This window comes from Oncorhynchus tshawytscha, linkage group LG05 (assembly GCF_018296145.1).
Source record: "Oncorhynchus tshawytscha isolate Ot180627B linkage group LG05, Otsh_v2.0, whole genome shotgun sequence".
In the NCBI taxonomy this organism is placed as follows: domain Eukaryota; kingdom Metazoa; phylum Chordata; class Actinopteri; order Salmoniformes; family Salmonidae; genus Oncorhynchus; species Oncorhynchus tshawytscha.
In genome coordinates this window covers 83,113,520-83,140,693 of record NC_056433.1, presented here as the reverse complement: position 1 = coordinate 83,140,693, position 27,174 = coordinate 83,113,520, and the positions used below count along the sequence as shown (strand labels likewise).

The 27,174-nt window shown below is 43.6% G+C and overlaps 1 protein-coding gene across 2 annotated transcripts in view; it reads left to right on the top strand.

The window, feature by feature from the left end:
• Positions 1–27,174, top strand: part of LOC112251656 (rho guanine nucleotide exchange factor 18) — a 113,519-nt gene that overhangs the window by 47,303 nt on the left and 39,042 nt on the right. For both annotated transcript variants that reach the window (XM_042322549.1, XM_042322548.1), the window contains exons 10-20: positions 377–444; positions 2,357–2,402; positions 5,084–5,267; positions 13,708–13,820; positions 14,344–14,399; positions 17,698–17,782; positions 20,498–20,733; positions 24,992–25,117; positions 25,682–25,799; positions 26,085–26,339; positions 26,596–26,672. In XM_042322549.1, the coding sequence (XP_042178483.1) occupies positions 377–444; positions 2,357–2,402; positions 5,084–5,267; positions 13,708–13,820; positions 14,344–14,399; positions 17,698–17,782; positions 20,498–20,733; positions 24,992–25,117; positions 25,682–25,799; positions 26,085–26,339; positions 26,596–26,672 (1,364 nt within the window). The remainder of the gene's footprint in view (positions 1–376; positions 445–2,356; positions 2,403–5,083; positions 5,268–13,707; positions 13,821–14,343; positions 14,400–17,697; positions 17,783–20,497; positions 20,734–24,991; positions 25,118–25,681; positions 25,800–26,084; positions 26,340–26,595; positions 26,673–27,174) is intronic.

Here is a 27,174-nt window from a genome sequence, read left to right as displayed (position 1 = left end):
CACTGCAAATCTACCATTCCAGTGTTCTACTTGCTATATTGTATTTACTTTGCCACCATGGCCTTTTTTTTGCCTTTACCTCCCTTATCTCACCTCATTTGCTCACATCGTATATAGACTTGTTTATACTGTATTATTGACTGTATGTTTGTTTTACTCCATGTGTAACTCTGTGTCGGAGCTGCTTTGCTTTATCTTGGCCAGGTCTCAGTTGTAAATGAAAACTTGTTCTCAACTTGTCTACCTGGTTAAATAACGCTGAAATAAATAAAAAACTCCAATGCTGTTAAAATGTATTTTTAGATTTGTTTTGTAACTGAAAATAAAGTTGACCCATTGAAAAATTAGACTCATTTCTCCTCTCTCTGTTTTGCAGACTGTGCAGTGAACGTTCACAAGAGTTGTCGGACGCTACTAGCTGAGTGTAACAGCAGCAAGAACAAGGTATGTGTCCAATGGTCAGCACTCCTAAATACTTTTTTAGTTATTCACACCTTCTCATTTAGATCCCAAATGTCTTGCACTTACGAGCAAGGTAATGTCCTTCGTTTTGCCAATGCGAAGCGTCTCAAGTGGTTCTCTCCCTCCAATTTAACGTTGTCCATGTCTTTGCTTCGTTACAGCAAGTTTACACCATTTGGCTTTTTCCACGTTTTGTTGTTACAAAGTGGGATGCAAATGTTGATTTGTCTTTTTTTTTTGTCAGTGGAAGAAAAATTCTAATATTTTGTATTAAAAAAATATATAATAATAAAAAAAATATGTAGAAAACAATACACTATCTTGCTTAGATAAATGTTCAACCCCCTGAGTCAATACATGTTAGTCACCTTTTGGCATGTTGGTCACCTTTCTGGGTAAGTCTAAGAGCTTTCCTTCACCTGAATTGGGAAACATTTGGTCCGTTTATTCCTTTCAAAATTCTTCAAGCTCTGTCAAATTGGTTGTTGAACATTGCTAGAGAACCATTTTCAGGTCTTGCCATATATTTTCTATCAAGTTTAAGGAAAAACTGTAATTTGTCCACTCAGGAACATTCACTGTGTTCTTGGTAAGCAACTCCAGTGTAGATTTGGCCTCGTGTTTAGGTTATTGTCCTGCTGAAAGGTGACTTCATCGCCCAGTGTCTGATGGAAAGCAGAATGAGCCAGGTTTTCCTCTAGGATTTTTGCCTGTGCTTAGCTCCATTCAGTTTATTTTTCATCCTGAAAAACTCCCCAGTCCTTAACTATTACAAGCATACCCATGACATGATACTTGAAAATATGGAGAGTGGTACTCCGTAATGTGTTGAATTGGATTTGCCCCAAACATAACACTGTATTCAGGAAAAATAGTTAATTATTTTTATGATTTTTTTTGCAGGATTACTTTAGTGCCTTATTGCAAACAGGATGCATGTTACGGAATATTTGTATTCTTCCTTCTTTTCACTTTGTCAATTAGGTTAGTATTGTGGAGTAACTACAATGTTGTTCCATCCTCAGTTTTCTCCTATCACAGCCGTTAAACTCTATAGCTGTTAAAGTCACCATTGGCCTCATGGTGAAATTGCTGAGTGGTTTCCTTCTTCTCCGGCAACTGAGTTAGGAAGGACGCTTGTATCTTCGTAGTGGCTGGGTGTTTTGATACACGATCCAAAGTGTAATAATAACTTCACCATGCTCAAAGGGGTATTCAATGTCTCCTTTTTAAAATATGTTTACCCATCTACCAATAAGTGCCCTTCTTTGTGAGGCATTGGAAAACCTCACTGGTCTTTGTGGTTGAATCTGTTTGAAATTCACTGCTAGACTGAGGGACCTTACAATTATCTGTGTTACAGAGATTATGTAGTCATTCAAAAATCGTGTTAAACACTTATTGAGAGAGAGTCCACATTACACTATTACACTATAACATTACATACATAACACTATAACTATTACACATTACACTATTTTTTTTTTTAGATCCGAGCCCCCGTCCCCACAGGAGGCCGTCATTGTAATTAAGAATTTGTTCTTAACTGACTTGCCTAGTTAAATAAAGGTTAAATAAAACAATTGTAACTTATAACAAAAGCACATTTTTACTCCTGAATTTATTTAGGCCACAACAATGGGGTTTAATACTTATTGACTCAAGACATAATTTTTAATTTTTAAATTTTTAATTAATTTTGTTAAAATTTGTAAAAAAATAATTCCACTGATATTTTAGGTTATGGTGTGTAGGCTAGTGCCAAATCTCAATTTAGTCCATTTAAAATTCAGTCTGTAACCATAAACATTCAGATAAAGTCTAGGGGTGTGAATACACTCTGAAGGCACTGTATATAATTCTCCGCTTGAAACTTGTGTTTTTCTCCTGATAGAAGGATTCTCTGCATAGGACCTCCACAACAGCGTCGCCGAACCTCGGTGAGTGGAAAAAATACACACACACACACACACACACACTTTTTTTTTGTTATCCTCGTGGGGACCTAAAAACCCCTAACCTTAACTATTACCCTACTTGTAACTAAACCCCTAAGCTTAAAATAGCCTTATCCTCCTGGGGATGTGGGAAATGTCCCCACGAGGGAGAATTTGACTTGTTTTACTTTCCTTGTGGGGTCTTTTGGGGATTTCAGGTCCCCACAAGGTTAGAACAAGAACACACACACACATGCTAACTTTTCGCCCTTCAAAGCTACAACATTGGAATGATCACATGAACAAGATCTCCCGTCATTGATAGAGATCTCTCCTCTCCCCATTCCCCCTCTCCTCTCCCCATTCCTCCCCTCCTGTCGCAGTTATCTCCTCCCCTCTCTCCATTCCCTCTCTCCCCTCTCCTCTTGTCCCAATTCTCCTCTCCCCATTCCCTCTCCCATATTCCCCCCCCAATACTCTCCTCCTCCCCCGTACTTTTCCATCTCTACTTCCCTCCTCGTCTTCCCATTCTCACTCCTCCTCGGCTTGGCATCCATATGCAACAAACCGATTGGCTCAACTGACTAATAACAGGGCAGTGTGGAGGCTGTCTCCATCCCAACCAGAAATAGACCGGTCCTGGAGATGGGTTGGAGACAGTTATATAGCCTCTGTTTGTTTACCTCCACCATGCTGCCCTGTGATTGGTCAGCCCTGTTTTGGCCTATGGATGCAAGGTAGGAGAGGGAAGGAACATGGGGGATAGAGAGGGGTGACAACGAGAAGGCAAGAGAGATGGGAGGAGAGGAGATGGACAAGGAAGTAGAAGGAAAGACAAGTCATGTGATCTGATGGCGAACACGTGATGGCACATGATCACATGACTTGTATGTTCTGTGATTGGACAATACAGACCACTTGACTCATGGTTTAAAACAAACTGACGGTAAAAAGATAATTTCTCAGTTGTTGTTGTTTTGCAATCTCGGTAGAAAATAGAACGTTGCGCAGTTAAAGTCGCTAATATTTTGATATCACCACGGGTTACTAGGATTGAGAATCCACGCCCGGAACTCAGTCGTTGCAGCCGGGCAGGGGGGAATGGACAGCTTTCCACTTAAGGCTTCAAGTCATTTGAGATACTACAAGTGGGAGCTCTTGGCTCTTTTGACCTTATACAATCTTTCCCCAAACATCACAAATATTTTTTGTTTTGGTTTTGGAGACATGAAACATTGTGAATTTATGTTTAAAAAAAATATATACAAAATTTAAGAAACTCACCTGGTTTTATAAAGTTAACATTGATGCAAAGATTCTCATATTGGCCCTTTTTAAAAATCTCTGTTCAGTTTGAAGTTTCTGGTGTATTCTCGAATGCCAGCGCTAGCCTTTTATTAAAACCTCTGACGTGTGTTCGAGCGAGCCGACAGACTCCAGGGAGGTGATTTTTCCACATTTTGTAAACGTTACAGCCTTATTCTAAAAATGGATTAAATGTTACACACACATTATGACAAAGCACATTTATTACAAATAAAGAAACTAAAATATCACATTTTACATAAGTATTCAGACCCTTTATTCAGTACTTTTGTTGAAGAGCTTTTGTCAACGATTACAGCCTCCAGTCTTCTTGAGTATGACTCTACAAGCTTAGCACACCTGTATTTGGGGAGTTTCTCCCATTCTTCTCTCCTGATCCTCTCAAGCTCTGTCAGGTTGGATGGGGAGCGTCGCTGCACAGCTATTTTCAGGTCTCTGCAGAGATGTTAGATCGGGTTCAAGTCCAGGCTCTGGCTGGGCCCACTCAAGGACATTCAGAGTCTTGTCCCGAAGCCACTTCTGAGTTTATCTTGTGTGTGTGCTTATGGTCGTTGTCCTGTTGGAAGGTGAACCTTCGCCCCAGTCTGAGGTCTCCAGAGTATTAGATCAGGAGTCCGGTGCTATATATATATCCCTGTGTGTTGTCTCCGTGACTACAGCATCATCCCTTCTGAAGCAGTATCACCTCCCGTTCTTCGATCAGACAGACACTATGAAACTACTGTAGCAGTTAATAAAGGGGTTGACAGGGCCAGACCTCCCTGCAATGTCCAGGGGACCCTCGTGGGGTCTGTCTGGGCTGCAATGTCCAGGGGACCCTCGTGGGGTCTGTCTGGGCTGCAATGTCCAGGGGACCCTCGTGGGGTCTGTCTGGGCTGCAATGTCCAGGGGACCCTCGTGGGGTCTGTCTGGGCTGCAATGTCCAGGGGGCCCTCGTGGGGTCTGTCTGGGCTGCAATGTCCAGGGGGCCCTCGTGGGGTCTGTCTGGGCTGCAATGTCCAGGGGGCCCTCGTGGGGTCTGTCTGGGCTGCAATGTCCAGGGGACCCTCGTGGGGTCTGTCTGGGCTGCAATGTCCAGGGGACCCTCGTGGGGTCTGTCTGGGCTGCAATGTCCAGGGGACCCTCGTGGGGTCTGTCTGGGCTGCAATGTCCAGGGGGCCCTCGTGGGGTCTGTCTGGGCTGCAATGTCCAGGGGGCCATGTCTGGGCTGCAATGTCCAGGGGGCCCTCGTGGGGTCTGTCTGGGTGCTGATGCACAGAGACAACCTCACCTGTCACTTCCTGCAGGGTTCAGTGTAGAGCCTGACTGCAGCATTACTGGGGGTCCAGCAGTGCTCTAACCATCTCATGTCTCCCCAGCCCTGAGGGATCGGGACCAGTCTTCTACGGCCCTTGATTGCCCCTCCGGTTCTCCGCGCATCCCAGGCATGACCCTCACCCCGCGGGGACCCAGTGCTCAGCCTGCCTCAGCCGCCTTCAACAGCTCTTCCTCCAGCCATACTGCTGCAGCCAGCCTCAACCACAGCCACAACAGCCAAACCGGGTTAGTAGCAAGAACAACTCACCACCTGGCCAATTAATCAATAGGCAACACAAACTATGCTGCTGGTCAATAAGTGTATGGTTCATAGAACCAAAGATTCTGCATAAAAGTTTTAGGTTTGTTGTCCCAACTCTACTCTATAGTTATAGGCTCTATACATACTGTTCTATGTCAGCTGTAGTAGTTATAGGCTCTATACATACTGTTCTATGTCAGCTGTAGTAGTTATAGGCTCTATACATACTGTTCTATGTCAGCTGTAGTAGTTATAGGCTCTATACATACTGTTCTATGTCAGCTGTAGTAGTTATAGGCTCTATACATACTGTTCTATGTCAGCTGTAGTAGTTATAGGCTCTATACATACTGTTCTATGTCAGCTGTAGTAGTTATAGGCTCCTTACATACTGTTCTATGTCAGCTGTAGTAGTTATAGGCTCCTTACATACTGTTCTAGATCACCTTAATTAATGTCAAATAGAGGAGCTGCGTCTTTGTATTTGGTTGTGTCTGAATACCTATACTTGTAGGCGTTTTGGGTAGACAAAAGTGTTTTTATATCAAATGAAATTTTAAAAAAAATGTAGTGTGCTTTAAATGACAGGATCTCATAGTTATTTAGTCTTTTCATCTAGTAGAATTTGCTGCACACTATTGATGGAAGCGTCTCATATTTCGAGACCCATGTGTGTCTGACAACAGCCGATAATCCGAAAATGATGGAATGACTGCAATCAATGCAGCTGCACAATAGATGACACATTCTCAGTAGGAGGAGCCTAGTGTGCTGTTGTGTTGCTTACTGCGTTCGTTTTTACTTAACAGTACTTCCTAAATAGTACACAGTATGCAGTTTAAATTAGTAGTAGGAAAAGCCACATTTTTGACACTTTATTTTTTATTTTTTTACCTCCTGAAACATTTATTTGATCAACTTTAAAGTTTATTGGTCGTGTTCACAGTTTAGCAGGTGTTATAGTAGGTGAAGCAAAATGCTTATGTTACTAGCTCCTAACAATGCAGTAAAATTTGAAACAATATGTAAGGAAAAAAAATATATATATATGTAGATGTCAAGAAATCAAGAAGGGTGGGACGACTCCGATTTAAGAACCCAATAGCACTGTAGCAGTAATCAAATGGAATGTAAATACTTACTCTACTGACTTTGTTCCTATGGGGACATTTTGTTGCGGTGTCATGTACATGTTTTAAACTGCCGTTTTAAATACAAAATAAATTGACAATACAACTTTCATAACAGTTACATAGCAATAAAACGAGACGAGCCTGCTGGCCTTACTGGGTGGATAGGAACATTATCCTGCTGGCCTTACTGGGTGGATAGGAACATTATCCTGCTGGCCTTACTGGGTGGATAGGAACATTATCCTGCTGGCCTTACTGGGTGGATAGGAACATTATCCTGCTGGCCTTACTGGGTGGATAGGAACATTAGCCTGCTGGCCTTACTGGGTGGATAGAAACATTAGCCTGAGCTATTTAGGAGAGATATCGCACCTGGCACAAATGATTGTCTAGTTGTGTTTTTCCTGCTGAGGGGTGCCCTATACCTGCGCCCAGAGGGGAGTAGTTCAAAGTCCGGGTACAGGGGGTGGCTTGGGTCTAAAATGGTTTTGTGAGCCTTGCGGAGGGCCCTGACCTTAAAGATCTCATCTAGGCCTGTCTGTCTGACTCCCAGTACCTTGGGGAGGGCCCTGACCTTATAGATCTCATCCAGGCCTGTCTGTCTGACTCCCAGGGGAGGGCCCCCTAAAGATCTCATCCAGGCCTGTCCTTACCTTGGGGAGGGCCCTGACCTTAAAGATCTCATCCAGGCCTGTCTGTTTGACTCCAAGTACCTTGGGGAGGGCCCTGACCTTAAAGATCTCATCCAGGCCTGTCTGTTTGACTCCAAGTACCTTGGGGAGGGCCCTGACCTTAAAGATCTCATCCAGGCCTGTCTGTTTGACTCCAAGTACCTTGGGGAGGGCCCTGACCTTAAAGATCTCATCCAGGCCTGTCTGTTTGACTCCAAGTACCTTGGGGAGGGCCCTGACCTTAAAGATCTCATCCAGGCCTGTCTGTTTGACTCCAAGTACCTTGCTTGCTGTGGTGATAATCCTTCTCAGCATATTTCTCTGGCTGACAGTGGCATTGCCAAACCAACAAACAATACAAAAAGTTCAAATACACTCAATGAAAGATTTGTAAAACAGAGTCAGTATAGTACAGTCTATATTAAAAGATCCCAGCTTTTTGAGAAAAGTCAGTCTCTGTTGACTCTTTATGTAGATCAGGTCTGTACATTTACTCCACTGAAGCTTATTGTCCAAGAGGACACCCAGATACTTGTCTTCCTCTACAATCTCTGTTCTGACCTCTGATAGATGTTGCAGAGGTGGCATAGGCTTCAGGAAGCGTACATCTCTTTGGTCTTGTTGGTATTGAGGACCAAGTGTGATTGGTCACACCACTCTACAGAGTCATCTAGGACCGGGCCATGATGTTCCTTGTCATCATGCAACATGCTGATAAAGGCGGTGTCTTCAGAGAACTTAACGAGGTGTCTGGGAACTAGTACAACTATTAGTGTACAAGATGTATAGGAGTGGGGTCAAAACACATTCCTGTGGGTGGTGGAGTGGGGACAAAACGCATTCCTGTGGGGAGCCTGTGTTGGTGGTGGAGTAGGGACAAAACACATCCCTGAGGGGAGCCTGTGTTGGTCTTGGAGTGGGGACAAAACACATTCCTGTGGGGACAAAACACATTCCTGAGGGGAGCCTGTGTTGGTGGTGGAGTGGGGACAAAACACATCCCTGTGGAGTGGGGACAAAATACATCCCTGAGGGGAGCCTGTGTTGGTGGTGGAGTAGGGACAAAACACATTCCTGTGGGGACAAAACACATTCCTGAGGGGAGCCTGTGTTGGTGGTGGAGTGGGGACAAAACACATCCCTGTGGAGTGGGGACAAAACACATCCCTGAGGGGAGCCTGTGTTGGTCTTGGAGTGGGGACAAAACACATTCCTGTGGGGAGCCTGTGTTGGTGGTGGAGTGGGGACAAAACACATCCCTGTGGAGTGGGGACAAAACACATCCCTGTGGAGTGGGGACAAAACACATCCCTGAGGGAGCCTGTGTTGGTCTTGGAGTGGGGACAAAACACATTCCTGTGGGGACAAAACACATTCCTGTGGGGAGCCTGTGTTGGTGGTGGAGTGGGGACAAAACACATCCCTGTGGGTGCAAAACGCATCCCTGAGGGGAGCCTGTGTTGGTGGTGGAGTGGAGACAAAACACATCCCTGAGGAGAGCCTGTGTTGGTGGTGAAGTGGGGACAAAACACATCCCAGAGGAGAGCCTGTGTTGGTGGTAGAGTGGGGACAAAACACATCCCTGAGGACAGCCTAAGGTCAGCACTGGTTTTTCCCCTGCCTTTGTGGGGGGCACTAGCCATAGATTTAATCCCTTGCCAGGCCACCCTTGAGTTTCCTGAGGAGAGGCTCCTCTCCACCCTTTGCTTGTATGCCTCCTTGTCCACCAGTATCTGTCTTTTGATCTCTTAAAGTCTGTCTCTTACCCTCAGCATAAACTGATCTCATGGTGTACATCTCTTAAAGCCTGTCTATCACCCTCAGCATAAACTGATCTCATGGTGTACATCTCTTAAAGTCTGTCTCTTACCCTCAGCATAAACTGATCTCATGGTGTACATCTCTTAAAGTCTGTCTCTTACCCTCAGCATAAACTGATCTCATGGTGTACATCTCTTAAAGTCTGTCTCTTACCCTCAGCATAAACTGATCTCATGGTGTACATCTCTTAAAGCCTGTCCATCACCCTCAGCATAAATTGCCTTCTTCCTATTAAGTAGTGATTTTAGTTGTTTTGATACCCAAGGCTTATTGTTAGGGGAGATTTTACAGGTTTTAGTGGCACAACTGACTCAACACAGAAGTTTACATTAGTCTGAAACGACATCTGTGAGTTCATCCAGATCAGAGCTGCTGTCCTCAAATACCTCTTACATAGTACAGTCAAAACACCCCTGGAGACCAAATACCAACCACATAGTACAGTCAAAACACCCCTGGAGACGAGTGATACTGTTGTCGTGCCAGATCTAGACCGTTTAACTGTGGGTTTCTCCCTCTCTAGCAGCCCACAGTAGGTTGGCCTGAGGTAGTTGTAACTGTAGGTTTCTCTCTCTCCAGCAGCCGACAGTAGGTTGGCCTGAGGCAGTTGTAACTGTAGGTTTCTCTCTCTCCAGCAGCCGACAGTAGGTTGGCCTGAGGCAGTTGTAACTGTAGGTTTCTCTCTCTCCAGCAGCCGACAGTAGGTTGGCCTGAGGCAGTTGTAACTGTAAGCAGCCGACAGTAGGTTGGCCTGAGGCAGTTGTAACTGTAGGTTTCTCTCTCTCCAGCAGCCCACAGTAGGTTGGCCTGAGGTAGTTGTAACTGTAGGTTTCTCTCTCTCTAGCAGCCCACAGTAGGTTGGCCTGAGGTAGTTGTAACTGTAGGTTTCTCTCTCTCCAGCAGCCCACAGTAGGTTGGCCTGAGGCAGTTGTAACTGTAGGTTTCTCTCTCTCCAGCAGCCGACAGTAGGTTGGCCTGAGGTAGTTGTAACTGTAGGTTTCTCTCTCTCCAGCAGCCCACAGTAGGTTGGCCTGAGGCAGTTGTAACTGTAGGTTTCTCTCTCTCCAGCAGCCGACAGTAGGTTGGCCTGAGGTAGTTGTAACTGTAGGTTTCTCTCTCTCCAGCAGCCGACAGTAGGTTGGCCTGAGGCAGTTGTAACTGTAGGTTTCTCTCTCTCCAGCAGCCGACAGTAGGTTGGCCTGAGGTAGTTGTAATTGTAGGTTTCTACAACATTGTGGTCTGATTTCCCCAGAGGAGTTGTGTTGGTGGCAGAGAACGCATTTGGTATTTTCCAAATAGCACAAATCAAGTGTCTCATTTTTCCTAGTGTGACATTTCACATTTTGGTGGTATGTGCGCAGGACTTTGTGCAAAGTACAGTTGTTAAAAAAACAAAACTCCAAAAAATGTGAGTGCGTCATATAATCTGTGACAGATTATAAATAATCTCTGATGCCTTTTTGTTATTATATTTTGGTTGAACACAACGGTAACAAAGAATTGGGGGAACTCACAGGGCAGATAGTAAGGTCACAGTGACACAGGAAGCAGTTCAATGTCGGGGGTACAGAGTGTCTCTCTTACCAGGATCGATTTACACCACTGGTCCCTGACAAGCAGGCAGACGACCCCGTCTTGTTACCCTGTGGCAGTTAGATCCCGGTCTGCTCTGACCAGAGGGAAGCCGGCGTTTGTACACCGGGAGAATTTACACAATCAGCTAGGAATATATACTGCAGTCAATATATTAGACTAAGCCATGGTAAGAATCCAGTGTAATAAATAAATAGTGTCATTTAAAATACAATGTACACTAGTAGAGATATTATGATGAGCTACGTCGAGGATACAGTATTTAAATACGCAGTGTGAAATGGGAAGTGACCAGAGTTTCAATGTCTCTACAGCAGCAGTGTGTGAGGGTGGGTGGATGTATGATGGGGGTGTGATAGCTTGTGTCTTGTGTAAGTCTACGTCACCTTGTAGACGGCTAATGATGGCTGTTAAACAGTCTGATGGTGATAGAAGCTGTTCAACAGTCTGATGGTCTGGTAATAGAAGCTGTTCAACAGTCTGATGGTCTGGTAATAGAAGCTGTCCAACAGTCTGATGGTGATAGAAGCTGTTCAACAGTCTGATGGTGATAGAATCTGTTCAACAGTCTGATGGTAATAGAAGCTGTTCAACAGTCTGATGGTGATAGAAGCTGTTCAACAGTCTGATGGTCTGGTAATAGAAGCTGTTCAACAGTCTGATGGTCTGGTAATAGAAGCTGTCCAACAGTCTGATGGTGATAGAAGCTGTTCAACAGTCTGATGGTGATAGAAGCTGTTCAACAGTCTGATGGTAATAGAAGCTGTTCAACAGTCTGATGGTAATAGAAGCTGTTCAACAGTCTGATGGTGATAGAAGCTGTTCAACAGTCTGATGGTCTGGTAATAGAAGCTGTTCAACAGTCTGATGGTCTGGTAATAGCTGTTTAACCTCTTGATTCTAGCCATCCTGGATCCGGGATCGTGAATACAGCCTCAAGCTCATTACCATAACGCAACGTTAACTATTCATGAAAATCGCAAATGAAATTAATATGCTAGCTCTCAAGCTTAGCCTTTTGTTAACAACACTGTCATCTCAGATTTTCAAAATATGCTTCTCAACCATAGCAAAACAAGCATTTGTGTAACAGCTAGCGTAGCATTTAGCGTTAGCATCAGCAGGCAACATTTTCACAAAAACCAGAAAAGCATTCAAATAAATCATTTACCTTTTGAAGAACTTCGGATGTTGTCAATGAGGAGACTCTCAGTTAGATAGCAAATGCTCCGTTTTTCCAAAAATATTATTTGTTTAGGACAAATCGCTCTGTTTTGTGCATCACGTTTAGCTACGAAAAAAACCTGTATCCAGGAGTGTAATTATCCCTGCAGCTCATTAGCATAACACAACGTTAACTATTCATGAAAATCGCAAATGAAATGAAATTAATATGCTAGCTCTCAAGCTTAGCCTTTTGTTAACAACACTGTCATCTCAGATTTTCAAGATATGCTTCTCAACCATAGCAAAACAAGCATTTGTGTAACAGCTAGCGTAGCTAGCGTAGCATTTAGCGTTAGCATCAGCAGGCAACATTTTCACAAAAACCAGAAAAGCATTCAAATAAATCATTTACCTTTGAAGAACTTCGGATGTTTTCAATGAGGAGACTCTCAGTTAGATAGCAAATGCTCAGTTTTTCCTGAAAGATTATTTGTTTAGGAGAAATCGCTCCATTTGGTGCGTCACGTTTGGCTACCAAAAAAAAAACGAAAATTCAGTCATCAAAACGCCAAACTTTTTTCCAAATTAACTCCATAATATCGACTGAAACATGGTAAATGTTGTTTAGAATCAATCCTCAAGGTGTTTTTCACATATCTCTTCATGATATATCGTTCGTGGAAGCCTCCTCTCTCCTCTCAATCACTGGATGACTGCGTGCAGCTTTGTAGATTACGCACCAATTTAGACGGACACCGGGCGGACCCCTGGTAAATGTAGTCTCTTATGGCCAATCTTCCAATGATATGCCTACAAATACGCCACAATGCTGCAGACACCTTGGAGAAACGACAGAAAGGGCAGGCTCAGTCCTGGCGCATTCACAGCCATATAAGGAGACAATGGAAAACAGAGCCTCAAAAATTCTGCTCATTTCCTGTTTGAAGTTTCATCTTGGTTTCGCCTGTAGCATGAGTTCTGTGGCACTCACAGATAATATCTTTGCAGTTTTGGAAACGTCAGTGTTTTCTTTCCAAAGCTGTCAATTATATGCATAGTCGAGCATCTTTTCGTGACAAAATATTGCGCTTAAAACGGGCACGTTTTTTAATCCATAAATTAAAAGAGCGCCCCCTATATCCAAGAAGTTAACAGTCTGATGGTCTGGTGATAGAAGCTGTTCAACAGTCTGATGGTGATAGAAGCTGTTCAACAGTCTGATGGTGATAGAAGCTGTTTAACAGTCTGATGGTGATAGAAGCTGTTAAACAGTCTGATGGTGATAGAAGCTGTTCAACAGTCTGATGGTGATAGAAGCTGTTCAACAGTCTGATGGTGATAGAAGCTGTTCAACAGTCTGATGGTGATAGAAGCTGTTCAACAGTCTGATGGTGATAGAAGCTGTTCAACAGTCTGATGGTGATAGAAGCTGTTCAACAGTCTGATGGTGATAGAAGCTGTTCAACAGTCTGTTGGTGATAGAAGCTGTTATTTCGTCTCTGTCTCTGATGCACCTTTACTGTCTGTATTTTACCTTTGTGAACAGATTCTGGTGGTTGTGGTGTGTGTAAATCGTGACTATTTCTACTTTCTTGCCTGTCAGCTTAAATGATTTTGTCTAATTCTCTGTGATATTAATAGAGATCCAATGCAGCAGCTACGGACCTGAAAACAGCCAGCTCTGTCGTAGACAGGCTGCAGGAGGGAGGCTTGAAGCTGTGTTGTCATTTGTGGTGGTTGTAATGTAATCTCTCTTAGCATGTAGACTATGACCCCCTGGACTGCTGTTGTCTTTAGCCGTCCGTCTGGCCCTAGCCGTCCGTCTGGCCCTAGCCGTCCGTCTGGCCCTAGCCGTCCGTCTGGCCCTAGCCGTCCGTCCCTGTGTCCCGTGGTCTCGTATTGTTAATGTAGTCTCTCTGTGTCTTCAGCTGTGTCTGTAGTGCGAGTGTACAGTAGTCTGTCGTCTGTACAAGTCCGTCAGTCTCTCTCAGTATGTTCAGTATTTATGCCACTCCAGACCTGTGACGCTCCTCTTTCAGATCCCTCTCAGGGGACATGGACGAACCGGACAGCCTACGCTCCGGGCTCAAGCGCTTCAATGAGGACGCCGTCTCCCTGGCCCCATCCACCACTGACTCCATCGTTGTAGAAGGTGAGTAGGTTAGAGAGGGAACTGCTGCTCGTTGCAGCTTAGATACCCGAGGGTGCCGTACCCGGGGCGAGGGTGGACAACTGCTACTGGGTGTGCAGGCTTTTGCACCAACCCTGTTGTAACTAACCTGATTCAGCTGAATCCTGGTGAGCAGCTGATTAGTAGAATCAGGTGTATTAGATTAGGTTTGGAGAGAGCCTGCAGGACGATAGCTCTAATAGGAGGGGGGGGGGGTGGAGGAGAGCCTAGGCTGTCTGGGAGTCCTGTAGCTCCTAGAGCTGCTACAGTGGAAAGACAACCAGGCATCCACACAGACCGTGGTAGATCAGTATGGGTTTTACTGACCGGTGCGTGGCTCGGATTATTACTGTTAACATTGAATTGCACACATTGGTAAATCATATGATGCGACAATCACAAACCTCACCTATTGATTACATTCAAAATACAGTTTGAGTTGCTTTGTGCTGCACACACACTAATCATTTGAGCTGTGTTGTTCCGTGCTCCTCCCCTTCACCAGATGCGTACTACTCTGCATTTCGAGCTGATCTGGAGTCTGATGCCCAGGACCTGGAGGTATTATATTATTATACACTCAAATGTTTAAATTTTAATTTTACCTTTATTTAACTAGGCAAGTCACTTAAGAACACATTCTTATTTTCAATGACGGCCTGGGAACAGTGGGTTAACTGCCTGTTCAGGGGCAGAACGACAGATTTGTACCTTGTCAGCTCGGGGGTTTGAACTCGCAACCTTCCGGTTACTAGCCCAACGCTCTAACCACTAGGCTACGCTGCCGCAACTTATAAAGCGTTGGTCCCTTGTGTATATATACATACACACAGCTGAAGTCTGAAGTTTACATACACCTTAGCCGAATACATTTAAACTCAGTTTTTTGCAATTCCTGACATTTAGTCCTAGTAAAAATTCCTTGTCTTAGGTCATTTAGGATCACCACTTTATTTTAAGAATGTGAAATGTCAGCATAATAGTGGAGAGTGATTTCTTTCTCTCATCACATTCCCAGTGGGTCAGAAGTTTACATACTAATTGAGTGTAACTTGGATTAAATGTTTCGGGTAGCCTTCCACAAGCTTCCCACAGTAAGTTTGGTGAATTTTGGCCCATTCTTCCTAACAGAGCTGGTGTAACTGAGTCAGGTTTGTTGGCCTCCATGCTCGCACACGGGTTTTCAGTTCTGCCCACAAATGTTCTATAGGTTTGAGGTCAGGGCTTTGTGATGGCCACTCCAATGTTTTTAATTTATTTATTTTTTTAACCCCCTTTTTCGTGGTTGCTACAACTCCTGTATGGGCTCGGGAGAGACGAAGGTCGAAAGCCATGCGTCCTCCGAAACACAACCCAACCAAGCCGCACTGCTTCTTAACACAGCGCACATCCAACCCAGAAGCCAACAACAGTCCATCATTAATTTAATGTGTCGGAGGAAACACCGTGCACCTGGCGACCTTGGTTAGCGCGCACAGCGCCCGGCCCGCCACAGGAGTCGCTGGTGCGCGATGAGACAAGGATATCCCTACCGGCCAAACCCTCCCTAACCCGGACGAGGCTAGGCCAATTGTGCGTCGCCCCACGGACCTCCCGGTCGCGGCCGGCTACAACAGTCTGGGCGCAAACCCAGAGTCTCTGGTGGCACAGCTAGCGATGCAGTGCGCTAGACCACTGCGCCACCCGGGAGGCCCTGACTTTGTTGTTTTTAAGCCATTTTGCCACAACTTTGGAAGTTTGCTTGGGGTCATTGTCAATTTGGAAGACCCATTTGCAACCAAGCTTTAACTTCCTGACTGATGTCTTGAGATGTTGCTTCAATATATCCACATAATTTTCCATCCTCATGATGCCATCTATTTTGTGAAGTGCACCAGTCCGTCCCTCCTGCTGCAAAGCCCCCCCACAACATGATGCTAGGAGACAGAACGTGTCTCCTTCCTGAGCGATATGACGGCTGCGTGGTCCCATGGTGTTTATACTTGCGTACTATTGTTTGTACAGATGAATGTAGTACCTTCAGGCGTTTGGAAATTGCTCCCAATAATGAACCAGACTTGTGGAGGTCTACAATTTTTTTTTCTGAGGTCTTGGCTGATTTCTTTTGATTTTCCCATGATGTCAAGCAAAGAGGCACTGAGTTTAAAGGCACAGTCAACTTGGTGTATGTAAACTTCTGACCCACTGGATTTGTGATACAATGAATTATAAGTGAAATAATCTGTCTGTAAACAATTCTTGGAAAAATTACTTGTCATGTACAAAGTAGATGTCCTAACCGACTTGCCAAAACTATAGTTTAACAAGAAATTTGTGGAGTGGTCGAAAAACAAGTCTTAATGCCTCCAACCGAAGTGTATGTAAACTTCCGACTTCATCTGTGTGTGTGTAATATACACACACACACTCTTCAAAGTAGCCACCCTTTGCCTTGATGACAGCTTTGCACACACTTGGCATTCTCTCAACCAGCTTCCTGAGGTAGTCACCTGGAATGCATTTCAATTAACAGGTGTGTCTTGTTAATTTGTGGAATTTATTTCCTTCCTAATGCATTTCAGCCAATCAGTTGTATTGTGACAAGGTAAGGGTGGTATACAGAAGATGGCCCTATTGACCAAGTCCATATTATGGCAGGAACTGTTCAAATAAGCAAAGATTAACAACAGTTAATTTAAGACTTGTAGGTCAGTCAGTCTGGAATATTTCAAAAATTGACAGTTTCTTTAACTGCAGTTGCAAAAACCATCAATCTATATGATGAAATTGGCTCTCATGAAGACCACCACAGGGAAGGAAGATCCAGAGTTACCTCTGCTGCAGAGGATAAGTTCATTAGAGTTACCAGCCTCAGATTGCAGCCCGAATAAATGCTTCACAGAGTTCAAGTAACGGACAAATCTCAACATCAACTGTTCAGAGAAGACTACGTGAATCAGGCCTTCATGGTCCAATTACTGCAAAGAAACCACTACTAAAGGCCACCAATAAGAAGAAGAGACTAGCTTGAGCCAAGAAACATGAGCAATGGACATTAGACCGGTGGAAATTTGTCATTTGGTCTGAGGAGTCCAAATTTGAGATTTTTGGTTCCAGCCTTTGAGACGCAGAGTAGATGAACGGATGATCTCTGCATGTGTGGTTCCCACCGTGACGTGTGGAGGAGGAGGTGTGAATGTGTGGGGGTGCTTTGCTGGTGACACTGTCAGTGATTTATTTAGAATTCAAGGAACACTAAACCAGCGTGGCTGCTACAACATTCTGCATCGATACGCCATCCCATCTGGTTTGCGCTCAGTGGGACTAGGATAAAAAAAAATTCAACAGGACAATGACCCCAAACACACCTCGTGCGGTGTAAGTGCTATTTGACCAAGAAGGAGAGTGATGGAGTGCTGCATCAGATGACCTGGCCTTCACAATCGCCCGACCTCAACCCAATTGAGATGGTTTGGGATGAGTTGGAGCGCAGAGTGAAGAAAAAGCAGCCAACAACTGCTCAGCATATGTGGGAACACTTTCAAGATTGTTGGAAAAGCATTCCTCATGAAACTGGTTGAGAGAATGCCAAGAGTGTGCAAAGCTGTCATCTAGGCAAAGGGTGGCTACTTTGAAGAATCTCAAATATAAAATATATTTGGAATTGTTTAACACTTTTTTGGTTGCTACATGATTCCATATGTGTTATTTCATAGTTTCGATGTCTTACCTATTATTCTACAATGTAGGAAATAGTAAAAATAAAAACCCTTGAATGAGTAGGTGTGTCCAAACTGTTGAATGGTACTGTATGTTAATATTGTATATTTGTGTATAATGTTATTATTTATTGAATGATCTAATATATTGTATATTATAGGTGGAGTCATGGAGTCTGGCTGTGGACCAGCACTACCTGAAGAAATACACCAAGGAGACGGTCAAGAGACAAGACGTTATCTACGGTACAGTTCACCGCCTTCTATGTTTTTAGACATTTCATGTTACATTTAGTCTTTTACATTTAGGCTTTCGTTGTGTTTATATAGTTACATTTCTGTGGTTAAGCTACAGTGGAGATATGGAGGAACTCGTACCACTTTCGTTGTGTTTATGTATTAACATTTCCGTGGTTATTAAGCTACAGTAGAGATATGGAAGAACTCATACCACTTTCGTTGTGTCTATGTAGTTACATTTCCGTGGTTAAGCTACAGTAGAGAGATGGAAGAACTCGTACCACTTTCGTTGTGTCTATGTAGTTACATTTCCGTGGTTAAGCTACAGTAGAGATATGGAAGAACTCATACCACTTTCGTTGTGTCTATGTAGTTACATTTTGTGTTTATATAGTTACATTTCGTTGTGTTTATATAGTTACAGTTATTAGCTACAGTAGAGATGGAGGAACTCATACCACTTTCGTTGTGTTTATATAGTTACATTTCCGTGGTTAAGCTACAGTAGAGATATGGAGGAACTCATACCACTTTCGTTTGTTTATGTAGTTACATTTCCGTGGTTAAGCTACAGTAGAGATATGGAGGAACTCATACCACTTTCGTTGTGTTTATGTAGTTACATTTCCGTGGTTAAGCTACAGTAGAGATATGGAGGAACTCATACCACTTTCGTTGTGTTTATGTAGTTACATTTCCGTGGTTATTAAGCTACAGTAGAGATATGGAGGAACATACCATACCACGTGGTTAAGCTACAGTAGAGATATGTGTTTCGTTGTGTAGTTACATTTCCGTGGTTAAGCTACAGTAGAGATATGGAGGAACTCATACCACTTTCGTTGTGTCTATGTAGTTACATTTCCGTGGTTAAGCTACAGTAGAGATATGGAGGAACTCATACCACTTTCGTTGTGTTTATGTAGTTACATTTCCGTGGTTAAGCTACAGTAGAGATATGGAGGAACTCATACCACTTTCGTTGTGTTTATGTAGTTACATTTCCGTGGTTATTAAGCTACAGTAGAGATATGGAGGAACTCATACCACTTTCGTTGTGTTTATGTAGTTACATTTCCGTGGTTAAGCTACAGTAGAGATATGGAGGAACTCATACCACTTTCGTTGTGTTTATATAGTTACATTTCCGTGGTTAAGCTACAGTAGAGATATGGAGGAACTCATACCACTTTCGTTGTGTTTATGTAGTTACATTTCCGTGGTTATTAAGCTACAGTAGACATATGGAAGAACTCGTACCACTTTCGTTGTGTTTATGTAGTTACATTTCCGTGGTTATTAAGCTACAGTAGAGATATGGAGGAATTTCACTTTCGTTTGTTTATGTAGTTACATTTCCGTGGTTAAGCTACAGTAGAGATATGGAGGAACTCATACCACTTTCGTTGTGTTTATGTAGTTACATTTCCGTGGTTAAGCTACAGTAGAGATATGGAGGAACTCATACCACTTTCGTTGTGTTTATGTAGTTACATTTCCGTGGTTAAGCTACAGTAGAGATATGGAGGAACTCATACCACTTTCGTTGTGTTTATGTAGTTACATTTCCGTGGTTAAGCTACAGTAGAGATATGGAGGAACTCATACCACTTTCGTTGTGTTTATGTAGTTACATTTCCGTGGTTAAGCTACAGTAGAGATATGGAGGAACTCATACCACTTTCGTTGTGTTTATATAGTTACATTTCCGTGGTTAAGCTACAGTAGAGATATGGAGGAACTCATACCACTTTCGTTGTGTTTATGTAGTTACATTTCCGTGGTTAAGCTACAGTAGAGATATGGAGGAACTCATACCACTTTCGTTGTGTTTATGTAGTTACATTTCCGTGGTTATTAAGCTACAGTAGACATATGGAAGAACTCGTACCACTTTCGTTGTGTTTATGTAGTTACATTTCCGTGGTTATTAAGCTACAGTAGAGATATGGAGGAACCATACCACTTTCATTGTGTTTATATAGTTACATTTCCGTGGTTAAGCTACAGTAGAGATATGGAAGAACTCATACCACTTTCGTTGTGTTTATGTAGTTACATTTCCGTGGTTATTAAGCTACAGTAGAGATATGGAGGAACTCATACCACTTTCGTTGTGTTTATATAGTTACATTTCCGTGGTTAAGCTACAGTAGAGATATGGAAGAACTCATACCACTTTCGTTGTGTTTATGTAGTTACATTTCCGTGGTTATTAAGCTACAGTAGAGATATGGAGGAACTCATACCACTTTCGTTGTGTTTATATAGTTACATTTCCGTGGTTAAGCTACAGTAGAGATATGGAAGAACTCGTACCACTTTCGTTGTGTTTATATAGTTACATTTCCGTGGTTAAGCTACAGTAGAGATATGGAAGAACTCATACCACTTTCGTTGTGTTTATGTAGTTACATTTCCGTGGTTATTAAGCTACAGTAGAGATATGGAGGAACTCATACCACTTTCGTTGTGTTTATGTAGTTACATTTCCGTGGTTAAGCTACAGTAGAGATATGGAGGAACTCATACCACTTTCGTTGTGTTTATGTAGTTACATTTCCGTGGTTAAGCTACAGTAGAGATATGGAGGAACTCGTACCGTTTTTCTGTTTGTCTGGACTTGCCATTGTTTTATTATCCACCTAAAGTCAATTATGGTTGAAAAGGAAATGCCTTTTTAAAGACAAACTAGATGTTGAACCGTCCGTCTCCCGACAGAGCTGATGCAGACAGAGATGCACCACGTACGGACCCTGAAGATCATGCTGCGTGTTTACATGAGGGAGCTGAAGGAGCACCTCCAGATGGACGAGCTGTTCCCGCGCCTAGAGAGCCTGCTGGAGCTACACACAAGCTTCCTGTCCCGCTTAAAAGAGCGGCGCCGAGACTCCGCGCAGCCCGGCAGCGACAGGAACTACAACATACAGAGACTCGCTGACATCCTCACCACACAGGTACAGACAACGCACTCCACACACATTCGTACAGTCATACACAAGCACACACACACACACACACACACACACACACACACACACAGTCGCTGAATTGGCTTGTGTTTTGGTTCACTTTGCAGGTTGAGGGCCACAAATCAGACGCTGTGTCCCAATTACGTCAACAGTGTTCCTCTCTGAATTCCTCTTCCCCTTTATAAGACAAAAAGAAAATGTACAGTGCCCCACGGAAAGTATTCAGACCCCTTGACTTTTCTTACATTTGGTTATGTTACAGCCTTATTCTAAAATGGATTAAATACATACAAATCTTCTTTAATCTGCACACAAAACCCCATAATGAGAAAGCGAAAACAGGCTTTTAGAAATGTTTGCAAAATGTATTCAATAAATTAATACCTTATTTACATAAGTATTCAGACCCTTTGCTATGAGACTTAACATTGATCTCAGGTGCATCCTGTTTCCATTGATCATCCTTGAGATGTTTCTACAACTTGATAGGAGTCCACCTGTGGGAAATTCAATTGATTGGACATGATTTGGAAAGGCACACACCTGTCTATATAAGGTCCTGCAGTTGACAGTGCATGTCAGAGCAAAAACCAAGCCATGAGGTCGAAGCAATTGTCCGTAGAGCTCCGAGACAGGATTGTGTCGAGGAACAGATCTGGGGAACGGTACCAAAACAATTCTGCAGCATTGAAGGTCCCCAAGGACACAGTGGCCTACAACATTCTTAAATGGAAGAAGTTTGGAACCACCAAGACTCTTCCTAGAGCTGGCTGCCCAGAAAACTGAGCAATCAGGGGAGAAGGGCCTTGGTCAGGGAGGTGACCAAGAACTCAATGGTTACTCTGATCGAGCCCTAAAGTTACACTGTGGAGATGGGAGAAACTTCCATAAGGACAACCATCTCTGCAGCACTCTACCAATCAGGCCTTTATGGTAGAGTGGCCAGACAGAAGCTTCTCCTCAGTAAAAGGCACATGACTGCCCGCTTGGAGCTTGCCAAAAGGCCCCTAAAGGACTATCAGACCATGAGAAACGAGACTCTCTGGTCTGATGAAACCAAGATTGAACTCTTTTTCCTGAATGCCAAGCGTCACATCTGGAGGAAACCTGGCACCATCCCTACAGTGAAGCATGGTGGTGGCAGCGTCATGCTGTGGGAATGATTTTTAGCTGCATGGACTGGGAGACTAGTCAGGATTGAGGGATAGATGAACAGAGAAAAGTACTGCTCCACAGTAGAGGTCGACCGATTATGATTTTTTCAACGCCGATACCGATTAATCGGCCGATTTATTTATAATTTTAAAAAAGGATATATATGCACACACTTTTTTTTCCTTTTTTCCCCCCCCTTTTTAATTTGTAATAATGACAATTACAACAATACTGAATGAACAGTTATTTTAACTTAATATAAAACATAAATAAAATCAATTTAGCCTCAAATAAATAATGGAACATGTTCAATTTGGTTTAAATAATGCAAAAACAAAGTGTTGGAGAAGAAAGTAATATGTGCCATGTAAAAAAAGCTACCGTTTAAGTTCCTTGCTCAGAACATGAGAACATGTGAAAATTGGTGGTTCCTTTTAACATGAGACTTCAATATTCCAAGGTAAGAAGTTTTAGGTTGTAGTTATTATAGGAATTATAGGACTATTTCTCTCTGTACCATTTGTATTTCATATACCTTTGACTTTTGGATGTTCTTATAGGCACTATAGTATTGCCAGTATAGCTTCCGTCCCCCGCCTCGCCCCTACCTGGGCTCGAACCAGGAACACATCGACAACAGCCACACTCGAAGCATCGATAATTACGTAAAATTCTGGCAAATTAGTTCGCAATTAGCCAGGCAGCCCAAACTGTTGCATATACCCTGACTCTGCTTGCAATGAACACAAGAGAAATGACACAATTTCACCTGGTTAATATTACCTGCTAAACTGGATTAGTAGTGATAACTAGTGATTATGATTGATTGTTTTTTTATAAGATAAGTTTAATGCTAGCTAGCAATTTACCTTGGCTTCTACTGCATTCGTGTAACAGGCAAGCTACTCGTGGAGTGCAATGAGAGGCAGGTGGTTAGAGCGTTGGACTAGTTAACTGTGCGGTTGCAAGATTGGAACCCCTGAGCTGACAAGGTGAGAATCTGTCGCTCTGCCCCTGAACAAGGCAGTTAACCCACAGTTCCTAGGCCATCATTGAAAATAAGAATGTGTTCTTAACTGACTTGCCTAGTTAAAGGTTAAAAAAATAAATAATAATATTTATTTTAATAATCGGAAATCGGCGCCCAAAAATAGCGATTTCTGATTATGAAAACTTGAAATCGGCCCTAATTAATCGTCCATTCCAATTAATTGGTTGACCTCTACTCCAGAGCGCTCAGGACCTCAGACTGGGGTGAAGGTTCACCTTCCAACAGGACAACAATCCTAAGCACACAGCCAAGACTACGCAGGAGTGGCTTCAGGACAAGTCTCTGAATGTCCTTGAGTGGCCCAGCCAGAGACCGGACTAGAACCCGATCGAACATCTTTGGAGAGACCTGAAAATAGCTGTGCAGCAACACTCCTCATCCAACCTGACAGAGCTTGAGAGGATGTAGCGTCATACCCAAGAAGACTCGAGGCTTTAACCGCTGTCCAAGGCGCTTCAACAAAGTACTGAGTAAAAGGTCTGAATACTTATGGGGCGGCAGGGTAGCCTAGTGGTTAGCGTGGAGGGGCGGCAGGGTAGCTTAGGGGTTAGCGTGGATGGCCGGCAGGGTAGCCTAGTGGTTAGAGTGGAGGGGCGGCAGGTAGCCTAGTGGTTGGAGGGGCGGCAGGGTAGCCTAGTGGAGAGTGGAGGGGGGCGGCAGGGTAGCCTAGTGGTTAGAGTGGAGGGGCGGCAGGTAGCCTAGTGGTTAGAGTGGAGGGGCGGCAGGGTAGCAGTAGCCTAGTGGTTAGAGTGGAGGGGCGGCAGGTAGCCTAGTGGTTAGAGTGGAGGGGCAGGTAGCAGTGGTTAGTAGCCTAGTGGTTAGAGTGGAGGGGCGGGGTAGCCTGAGTGGTTAGAGTGGAGGGGCGGCAGGGTAGCCTAGTGGTTAGAGTGGAGGGGCGGCAGGTAGCCTAGTGGTTAGAGCGATGGGCGGGTAGCCTAGTGGTTAGAGCGATGGGCGGGTAGCTGAAAGGTTAAAAATCTGTCGTTATGCCCCTGAACAAGGCATTTAACCCACTGTTCCTTGGCCGTCATTGAAAATAAGAATTTGTTCTTAACTGACTTGCCTAGTTAAATAAAGGTAAAATAAAAATAAAACGTTTGAAAAAAACTATTTGCCTTGTCATTATGAGGTATTGTGATCTCATTATGAGGTATTGTGATGTCATTATGAGGTATTGTGATGTCATTATGGGGTATTGTGATGTCATTATGAGGTATTGTGATGTCATTATGAGGTATTGTGATGTCATTATGGGGTATTGTGATGTCATTATGGGGTATTGTGATGTCATTATGGGGTATTGTGATGTCATTATGGGGTATTGTGATGTCATTATGGGGTATTGTGATGTCATTATGAGGTATTGTGATGTCATTATGGGGTATTGAGATGTCATTATGGGGTACTGCGATGTCATTATGGGGTATTGAGATGTCATTATGGGGTATTGAGATGTCATTATGAGATGGGGTATTGAGATGTCATTATGGGGTATTGAGATGTCATTATGGGGTATTGAGATGTCATTATGGGGGGGTATTGATTGGGATGTCATTATGGGGTATTGGGATGTCATTATGGGGTATTGGGGTCATTATGGGGTATTGGGATGTCATTATGGGGTATTGGGGGTATTGGGATGTCATTATGGGGTATTGGGATGTCATTATGGGGTATTGGGATGTCATTATGGGGTATTGGGATGTCATTATGGGGGTTTTGGGATGTCATTATGGGGGTATTGGGATGTCATTATGGGGTATTGGGATGTCATTATGGGGTATTGTGTGTAGATTGATGAGGGGTGGAAAACAATTTAATACATTTTAGAATACGGCTGTAACATAACAAAATGTGGGAAAAGTCAAGGGGTCTGAATACTTTCCTAATGCATACTATATATTCAAACCATATTCTGCTTTGGTTGAACCTGTCAAAGAGAGAAGGTAATCAGAGCAGACTATCGACAGTAACGGTACTGAGAGTTGTATCAGCTGAATAAGGTCTCCTCAGATCTCATCCCTGTCTCCTCTCCAGTTTTCAGGTGAGAAAGGGGATCGGATGAAGGAGAACTATGGTGATTTCTGCAGCCACCACACCGAGGCTGTCAGCTACTACAAGGAGCAACTACACAACAACAAGAAGTTCCAGAACCTCATACGGGTTGGTTGTTACTGATTCCATTACTGGAGTTGAGAAATTGACAAAAAATGGTGGACCCATCTGCTAACTTAAAGGAATATCTGCAGTTGAAACGATACAAAGCAGTCACCCCCCACCTCCTTTATTGGGTCAAAAGCTGAGGGGTGAGCCTGGAGAAATGTAACCACTTGAATTCATAGACAATAGCTATTGATGTAAGGACTGACCCATCCATGAAATCAACATTTTATATTTTTATTCATTATTTGAGGTTCTACAGTGTTTGTTTACATTTACAGTGTAGTAAAACCAGCTTATAGTTTTGGTTTCCGATGGGGTACAACAGTTGTTCTCAGCTCATGAGGCAAGTTATATTCTTCAAAATCAATGAGTTTATCATTAAGTCCACAAATGTATGCAACAACTGTGAATTGCCTCTTCTTTTTTTAAAGAGGAAGTGAAACATTCATGACACTGGGTTATTTATGAAGGTGAGGTTTTTTCACATCCCAGAGAGAGTGGCCTCCTGTGTGTAACCAGAAACATTTGGTGATTGCACTAAATGGTCTTTTTTTCTTCTTCCAGAAAGTCAATAATTTGTCTGTTGTGAGAAGATTGGGAGTGACTGAGTGTATCCTCCTGGTGACACAACGCATCACCAAGTACCCTGTGCTGGTGGAACGTATTGTGCAGAATACAGAAGGTACAGACGTCAGTAAACAGAGCATTTATGTACTTGGTCCTCTCCTGTCTGATAACGCTTGAGATTTAGGCCCAACTTTCTGTTAGACTAATGGAATAGAAAGAACAACACGATATCTCCCTTACCTAATCAATCAAATGTATTTTATAAGGCCCTTTCTTACATCAGCAGTCGTCACAAAGTGCCTTACGGATACGCAGCCTAAAACCCTAAAGAGCTAAGAGAAATAAAAGTTCTCCGTAACATTCTGTTTGTCTGAAGTCAGTTTGTCTTTCCTCCCTCCAGTGGGTACGGAGGAACACGAGGAGTTGACCAGGTCTCTTAGTCTGATTAAAGACTGCATCGTCCAGGTGGATGCCATGGTCAACCTGCATGAGAAGGCCTCGCGACTCCGAGACATCGCCCACAAGATGGAGCCCAAGTCCCTCGGCAAGATCAAAGATGGCCGTGTGTTCCACAGAGAGGACCTGTCCCAGGGTCGACGCAGGCTGCTGCATGAGGGGACGGCCAACCACAAGGCCGCCTCCGGCAGACTCAAAGGTAACAGGATGACTCTCGGGTCAGGGTCGGGGTTAAATTTCATTTCAACTCCAGTCAATTCAGGAAGTGCGCAGAAATTCCAATTATCTTCAAATGCTTTTCAATTGGGAAAAATGTGGAATTTATTTTTTCTTTCTGAATTGACTGTAATTTAAATGAAGTTGACCCCAACCCTGCCTCCAATGATCTTCTGTTTTCTCTTCTGTCTGTGTCGATCTCACACAGGTCTAAAAATGTAACTCCTGTTCCATTTCAGATATTGTGGCTGTGCTGCTGTCCGACGTGCTTCTGTTACTCCAAGACAAGGACCAGAGATATGTTTTCTCCACAGTGGTGAGTCGGGAATTCTACTGTCGGTTCATTCCGACTAAGCTTTGTTTTCCACTCTGGAACGACTGAACAAATCTGTCGTACAACTCTCTCAACACAAATTTAGACACAGCTGCTTCTGTTTATCGGTCTAGACCAGGGCTCTCCAACCTTGTTCCTGGAGAACTACTCATCCTGGTGTAAACCTACAGGAGGGTGGGTAACCAGGAACAGGGTTGGAGAGCCCTGGTGTAAACCTGCAGGAGGGTGGGTAACCAGGAACAGGGTTGGAGAGCCCTGGTGTAAACCTGCAGGAGGGTGGGTAACCAGGAACAGGGTTGGAGAGCCCTGGTGTAAACCTACAGGAGGGTATCTCTCCAGGAACAGGGTTAGAGAGACCTGGTGTAAACCTACAGGAGGGTAGCTCTCCAGGAACAGGGTTGGAGAGCCCTGGTGTAAACCTACAGGATGGTAGCTCTCCAGGAACAGGGTTAGAGAGACCTGGTGTAAACCTACAGGAGGGTAT